This window comes from Salvelinus sp. IW2-2015, linkage group LG20 (assembly GCF_002910315.2).
Source record: "Salvelinus sp. IW2-2015 linkage group LG20, ASM291031v2, whole genome shotgun sequence".
Classification (NCBI taxonomy): domain Eukaryota; kingdom Metazoa; phylum Chordata; class Actinopteri; order Salmoniformes; family Salmonidae; genus Salvelinus; species Salvelinus sp. IW2-2015.
Window position 1 is genome coordinate 13,345,902 of NC_036860.1, and position 8,089 is coordinate 13,353,990.

The 8,089-nt window shown below is 44.5% G+C and overlaps 1 protein-coding gene across 1 annotated transcript in view; it reads left to right on the top strand.

Annotated features, from left to right (window-relative positions):
* The window catches only part of LOC111980598 (thyroid hormone receptor alpha), a 130,388-nt gene extending 124,459 nt beyond the window's left edge, over window positions 1-5,929 (top strand). The window contains exons 12-13 of the mRNA XM_024011412.1: window positions 525-532; window positions 5,102-5,929. Of these exons, the coding sequence (XP_023867180.1) occupies window positions 525-532; window positions 5,102-5,269 (176 nt within the window). The 3' untranslated portion in view covers window positions 5,270-5,929. The remainder of the gene's footprint in view (window positions 1-524; window positions 533-5,101) is intronic.
* The last annotated feature ends 2,160 nt before the right edge of the window (window positions 5,930-8,089 follow it).

An 8,089-nucleotide genomic window follows, 5' to 3' on the forward strand; every position in this document is an offset into this window, starting at 1 on the left:
AATTGGTGGCTGACTAAATACTTTTTTGCCCCACTGTATGCTTCGTCTAACCACAGTGACGACTAAAAGATACCAAAAACTATTTAGCCCAATCAACATGGGCGTGTTTAACTATTCTTGTGGGGACCAGCAGTCCCCACAATCATAGTACACAAACAAACAATTTGACCAACTGGGGGCATTTTCTTAGTCCCCACGAGGTCAAATGTATAGGGGGTTTTGGCTTAAGGTTAGAATAAGTGTTAGGGTTAGAATTACGTTAAGGGTTAGGAGGTAGGGTTAATTTTAGGATTAGAAGCTAGGGTTAGGTTTTTGGGAAAGGGACAATTTTAGCTAGCTGGCTAGCTAGCCACCGGAGGACAAAAACCAATTCAGCCTCCCGGGTGGCACAGTGGTCTAGGGCACTGCATCGCAGCCTAGCTGTGCCACCAGAGTCTCTGGGCGCCGCAAAATTGGCCTCGGCGTCGTCCGGGTTAGGGAGGGTTTGGCGGCGGTAGGGATATCCTTGTCTCATCGCGCTCCAGCGACTCCTGTGGCGGACCGGGCGCAGTGCGCGCTAACCAAGGGGGCGGGTGCACGGTGTTTCCTCCAACACATTGGTGCGGCTGGCTTCCGGGTTGGAGGCGCGCTGTGTTAAGAAGAGTGCGGCTTGGTTGGGTTGTGCTTCGGAGGACGCATGACTTTCGACTTTCGTCTCTCCCGAGCCGTAGGGAGTTGTAGCGATGAGACAAGATAGTAATTACTAGCGATTGGATACACGAAAATTGGGAGAAAGGGGGTAAAATTAAAATAAAATAAAACACAAAAATTCAAGTTTTTCTGTCAGTGACATATGCTCTCAATGGGATTTGATGGCAGTGATGCAAAAATCCAAGCTGGCTTCCTTTGACATTTTTTTGTTGTTGTTGGTACGCAGCCCATTCACAGTTGAACTCGCTCAGTTTAGTTCAACACTGATTGGCACTTTTTTTATACTCTTTTTCAAGGGAGGCTAAATGCTCGCTGGCTTTCCTTGCCTTCAATGCTAGGGGCGGCAACAATGTCATACTCGTTTGGACGAGAGAGCTTCAGATAGATGGCCTACACGTGGAGAGACAGAGGGGCACTGTTTTGCTCGCTCGATGCTTTCTCCTGTGAGATACATTGAGTTTCTTGCGAATTGAAAGAAAATTGTGCAACACAGAGAGACGAAAGCTAATTATTGTATTTTCTTTCTTCTTCCCTTGGTATCCAGGAATACACGCACTGTACTAAGCATATTACCCTCTCATTCACTAGCCTAGATGTGTCCTTCAGCTCAACTTTGAGGCTCAGGGGAGGACAGGGAGAGGGAGAAGGGGGGCATCTGGGAGCACACCCACAACTGACCCTGCCTGTCAGAAACACACACACAATAGAGCTTTCCCCAGGTTTAATAAGAGACTTGCTAAAGATTTGGCGGAAGAAGTTGGGGATTTGTATGAAGAGGGGGAGGATGGAGGGAGTGTGGGAAAGAAGGCATTGTTGTGTTTAAGTCAGGAGGTAAAGAAAACTGAACTGAATGAGAAAGAGAAACCATCGAACATTAATCTATCCATATGAAAACTGATGAATCAAATGAGCAATAAACAATAATATTAGCAGTGAGTGACATAGTTAAAAAGAGGATCTATCTGTGGAAGGTCATTAGGAATTTCAGTTCTCAGCAGTGGTTTGTTGCTAGTTGGGGAATGAAACTTTGGTGTAGGGATAAGAAAGCACATGCACAGTAGGGAATTTTACAGGTGAGAATAACATTGAGCATGTGGTTTCAGTTGGTCTTGGATGTGATAGGGATAAGGGGTTGTAAAGTCAACTCCAGACAGTCATTGGCTAATTTCTGTTTCTTGTCTCTTCCCATCTAGTAAGCTGTGAGAAAAAGATCAACAGCTCTGCTGTTCTAGGATCGGTTTTGCCTTTTAAATCATAATGAATAAGAAGGGGCATGTAATCGGTGTCAGAGTATGAGAGCTGATCTAGGATCTGTTCCCACTTTCAAGTAATCATTTGTATTATTATTATACTAAAAGGCAGAACTGATCCTAGATCAACACTTCCTCGTAGGCGCTTTGTGAATCAAATCAAATTTTATTAGTCACATGCGCTGAATGCAACAGGTATTACTGTGAAATGTAGACCTTAGTGAAATGCTTACTTAAGACCCTAACCAACAATACAGTTTAAAAATGAAAAATAAATATGGATAAGAGTAACAAGTAATTAAAGAGCAGCAGTAAAATAACAATAGCGAGACTATATACAGGGTGGTACCGGTACAGAGTCAATGTGCGGGGGCACCGGTTAGTTGAGGTAATGTGTGCATGTGGGTAGAGTTATAAAGTGACTATGCATAGATAATAACAGAGTAGCAGCGGTGTAAAAGAGGGGGGGGGAATGCAAATAGTCTGGGTTGCCATTTGATTAAGTGTTCAGTAGTCTTATGGCTTGGGGGTAGAAGCTGTTTAGAAGTCTCTTGGACCTAGACTTGGCGCTTCGGTACCTCTTGCCGTGCGGTAGCAGAGAGAACCGTCTATGACTAGGGTGGCTGGAATCTTTGGCAATTTTTAGGGCTTCCTCTGACCCCACCTGGTATTGAGGTCCTGGATGGCAGGGAGCTTGGCCCAGTGATGTACTGGGCCGTTCACACTACCCTCTGTAGTGCCTTGCGGTCGGAGACCGAGCAGTTGCCATACCAGGCAGTGATGCAACCAGTCAGGGTGCAGTGGTTTGAACCTTTTGAGGATCTGAGCCGCCATGCCAAATCTTTTCAGTCTCCTGAGGTGGAATAGGTTTTGTCGTGCCCTCGTCACGACTGTCTTGGTGTGCTTGGCCCATGTTCGTTTGTTGGTGATGTGGACACCAAGGAACTTGAAGCTCTCAACCTGCTACACTACAGCCCCGTCGATGAAGATGGGGGCCTGCTCGGTCCTCTTTTTCCTGTGGTCCACAATCATCTCCTTTGTCTTGATACGTTGAGGGAGAGGTTGTTGTCTCTGACCTCCTCCCTATATGCTGTCTCGTCGTTGTCGGTGATCAGGCCTACCACTGTTGTGTCATTGGCAAACTTAATGATGGTGTTGGAGTTGTGCCTGGCCGTGCAGTCATGAGTGAACAGGGAGTACAGGAGGGGCTGAGCACGGACCCCTGAGGGGCCCCTGTGTTGAGGATCAGCGTGGCGGATGTGTTGTTACCTACCACTACTCTGAGACGCTTTGTGAATACAGGTCCAGTTACCCTCATCCTACCCCATTCCTGACGGTATGCAGGCATTACAGGATTATCAGCAGAGCCAGCCCAGACCAGTTGATACAGACAGAGAACACCAAATGTTGTAGCCTGATAATCTGCTGCTCACATATCAAATTTATTTATATAGCCTTTCTTACATCAGCTGATATCTCAAAGTGCTGTACAGAAACCCAGCCTAAAACCCAAACAGCAAGCAATGCAGGTGTAGAAGCACGGTGTCTAGGAAAAACTCCCTAGAAAGCCCAAACCTGGAAGAAACCTAGAGAGGAACCAGGCTATGAGGGTGGCCAGTCCTCTTCTGGCTGTGCCGGGTGGAGATTATAATCGAACATGGCCAAAATGTTCATAAATATAAAAAATAACGACAAAACTAAATAAGAAATACTATCTGTAATTTCTGGTTTCTTCTTTCAAACAAAACAGGCAATTAAACAAACAGCTAAATAACAGTTTGACTATGTTCAGTTCGCACAAACTATTACATCTGAGATATAATATGCAGCTGCTCTTTTACCATCTTACCACAGCACCCTCACCAGGACAAATTGATGAATGTCCCAAATTAGTTAATTTACTTACTGCCCTCTGCTCGTCTCCTCCCCTTCATCTGCAATGTTTGAAAAATTGCGGGTGACGACAACATGGTGGAAGCTCATCATTAGGCTAGTCCCAAATGGCACCCTATTCCGTTGACCAGAGCCCTATGGCCCTGTATCATGAAAAGAGAGAACAATCACAGGACCTTGTTTGGGACCAAGTGCACGGACCAGTGTTTGTCAGTTAAAGGTGAGCTTCTGTGCCCACAAGAACCGATATGTACACAGTACTTACTTTGCATAAAGATYCAGTAATGGAGAAAAACATGTCAATGACGTGCAGATACAAAAATAAATGCATTTCTGTTTATCTTCAATCATATTTTATAGCCTTATAAGACATACATCAAAATTGTACATTTAATATCCAGTACATAGGTTAACTACATAAGTCTCTAACTAAAAAGTAACCAAATATCTGGCAGTGTTTACCATTCTTGCAGTGTTTACATCGTAGAACGTAAAATAAACTGTGAATACAGTGAATTGGCTAGATCATTAATTTGGTGTTTCACATGATCTGTGTTACCGGCAATGGGAAGCTCACATATGATAGAACAGATGGGATTGGGAGGACTGTCTGTCATACAAACGATTAGCCAGGGGTCTTAGTTTAGTCCTCATGCCCTGTGTGTGTGTGTAAGAATATAGCATGATCTCAGTAACACTGTGGGCCTCACTATGTTAACCATCACACAGTTTCTCATAAATGTGCAACAAAAATACATGCTACAACAAAATGGGAACTATTTCTCTTTTAGACACTTGATGGAACAGGAGGAAAAGTAAACCTGACAGCATAACCATTCAATGGTTCGCTAGAAATCACCTTGACGAGTAGATGGAAGCTCCACAGCACAGAGGCTAGACAAGACTGGCAGTGTGACTGACTGAAGGAATTGGGTCAAGGTTGGATTGAGAGAAGGTAGTTGCTGAGAGACGGAGGCGGAGTTGTAGGGATGGTAGCAGCATTGTTCCTGAGTGCGAGGATTCACTTGTATACAATGCCTGTCTGAATAGAAATCAAAGGACAAGTCATGCTTGAACCAGCCTACAAAACAAGGATGGCAGTCAGTGAATGTGTGTSTCTGTGTACATCTACAGGTACATACTTTTTAGGTGTCCTGAATACCTACACACTTTCACGTGTCTGTTTATTTGTATATACTTGTAAGGTACGAGAACAAGGGAAAGAAACAAAGAAACCCCCCTCCGCCCAAAACTGGAATTGGTTCTAGAACTTTCCTTCGGCCGCCAGCGTCTCATTGAGGCGACACAGCTGCCGCAGGAAGCCGTCTTTAGGGTTGATCTCTCTCTTCAGTCGTACCATGGATTGTGCGGAGAGAACATCCATCCTGTGGCGCAGCATCAGGTATGCGATGACCAGCTTCGGGGAGCGGCTGTAGCCCTCTCTGCAGTAGACATACACTTTACCTGAGGGACGTGGAGAGGGGCTAGAGGTCAGAGAGAACGGGACACAATATAGGATCAACTAATAGGATGCAATATTGCAACAAATAAGGATAAAATATTACATCAAATACTGGGATAAAATGTTGCATCAAAATGTATTTCATTTATTTCTAAGTTGAGACAATTCTGCATTTGAATTCAACTAAATTTCCAGGTCCTAAATGYACGATGCCAAAAATCTATTAAAATAGAATTGATTCTTCTGAAGTCGACTCTGCAACCATCCCTAGTGTGATCGTGTTGAAACTGGGTCATCCCATTAGACCACAAAAGCCCATTTTCATCTTAGCGCGATGATGTCATGTACTGTGATTTATTGTATTATATTCCACTGATCTCATCCAAAGGCTGACAMCCGCAACAATACACTGTTACCTTACCCTTCCCATCTTTGTTTTACATTAAAAGAAAGAGGTGGCTAGACACTCTATCGCTCTAAGTGTTTTGTTCCGTCGGCCTGCACTTCACCGACTCGTGTGCAACAAAGTACCGTAGGTGTCATAACTGTTACAAACCTGGAGTGGTACTGTATACAGGCATATACAGTGCCTTCAGAAAGTATTCATACCCCTTGACTTATTTCACATTTTGTTGTTACACCCTGAATTAAAAATGGCTTAAATAGATTGGTTTCTTGCTAATTTATTCTAAATGAAATTTACATAAGTATTCACTCCCCTGAGTCAACACTTTGTAGAAGCACCTTTGACAGTGATTACAACTGTGAGTCTTTCTGGGTAATTCTCTACGAGCTTTCCACACCTGGATTGTGCAACATTTGTCCATTTATTTATTTTTATCCTTCAAGCTCTGTCAAATTGGTTGTTGATCTTTGCTAGACAACCATTTTCAGGTCTTGACGTAGATTTAAGTCAAAACTCAACTTGGCCACTCAGGAGCATTCACTGTCTTCTTGGTTAGCAAGCCCAGTGAAGATTTGGCCTTGTGTTTTATGTTATTGTCCTGCTGAAAGGTGAATTAATCTCCCAATGTCTAGTGGAAAGCAGACTGAACCAGCTTTTCCTCTAGGATTTTGCAATTTTTATGTCACCTTTATTTAACCAGGTAGGCCAGTTGAGAACAAGTTCTCATTTACAAATGAGACATGGCCAAGATAAAGCAAAGTAGTTGTCCACATATTCTAAGTCAGAACCGTCCAGAGTAGTGATGCTAGGCGGGTGGGCAGGTGCGGGCAGCGATCGGTTGAAGAGCATGCATTTTGTTTTACTTGCATTTAAGAGCAGTTGGAGGCCACGAAAGGAGAGTTGTATGGCATTGAAGCTCGTATGGAGGTTTGATAACACAGTGTCCTAAGAAGGGGCAGATGTATACAGAATGGTGTCGTCTGCGTAGAGATGGATCAAAGAATCACCCGCTGCGAGCGACATCATTGATATATACAGAGAACAGAGTCTGCCCGAGAATTGAACCCTGTGGCACCCCCATAGAGACTGCCAGAGGTCCGGAGAACAGGCACTCCGATTTCACACTCTGAACTCTGTCTGAGAAGTAGTGAACCAGGTGAGGCAGTCATTCGAGAAACCAAGGCTGTTGAGTCTGCCGATGAGAATACAGTGATTGACAGAGTCGAAAGCCTTGGCCAGGTCAATGAAGACGGCTGCACGGTACTGTCTTTTATCGATGGCAGTTATGGTATCTTTTAGGACCTTGAGCGTGGCTGAGGTACACCCGTGACCAGCATAGAGGAGAACGTACGGTGGGATTCGAAATGGTCGGTGATCTGTTTGTTCACTTGGCTTTGGAAGACTTTAGAAAGGCAGGGCAGGATGGATATAGGTATGTAACAGTTTGGGTCTAGAGTGTCTCCCCCTTTGAAGAGGGGGATGACCGCGGCCGCGTTCCAATCTTTAGGAATCTCAGATGATACGAAAGAGGTTGAACAGATTAGTAATAGGGGTTGCAACAATTGCGGCGGATAATTTTAGGAAGAGAGAGTCCAGATTGTCTAGCCCAGCTGATTTGTAGGGATCTAGATTTTGCAGCTCTTTCAGAACATCAGCTGTCTGGATTTGGGTGAAGAAGAAGCAGGGGGGGCCAGTTGCTGCGGGTGGTGCAGAGCTGTTGGCCGGGGTTGGGGTAGCCAGGTGGAAAGCATGGCCAGCCATAGAGAAATGCTTATTGAATTTCTCAATTATTGTGGATTTATCAGTGGTGACAGTGTTTCCTAGTCTCAGTGCAGTGGGCAGCTGGGAGGAGATACTCTTATTCTCCATGGACTTTACTGTGTCCCAAAACTTTCTGGAATTAGTGCTGCAGGATGCACATTTCTGTTTGAAAAAACTAGCCTTTGCTTTCCTAACTGACTGTGTATTGGTTGCTGACTTCCCTGAAAAGTTGCATATCGCGGTGACTATTCGAAGCTAGTGCGGTACGCCACAGGGTGTTTTTGTGCTGGTTAAGGGCAGTCAGGTCTGGAGTGAACCAAGGGTTGTATCTGTTTTACATTTTTTGAAAGGGGCATGCTTATTTTAGATGGTGAGGAAAGCACTTTTAAAGAACAACCAGGCATCCTCTACTGACAGGATGAGGTCAATATCCTTCCAGGATACCCGGGCCAGGTCGATTAGAAAGGCCTGCTAGCAGAAGTGTTTTAGGGAGCGTTTGACAGTGATGAGGGGTGGTCGTTTGACCGCGGACCCATAACAGACGCAGGCAATGAGGCAGTGATTGCTGANAATCTATACATATGAAAACTGATGAATCAAATGAGCAATAAACAATAATATTAGCAG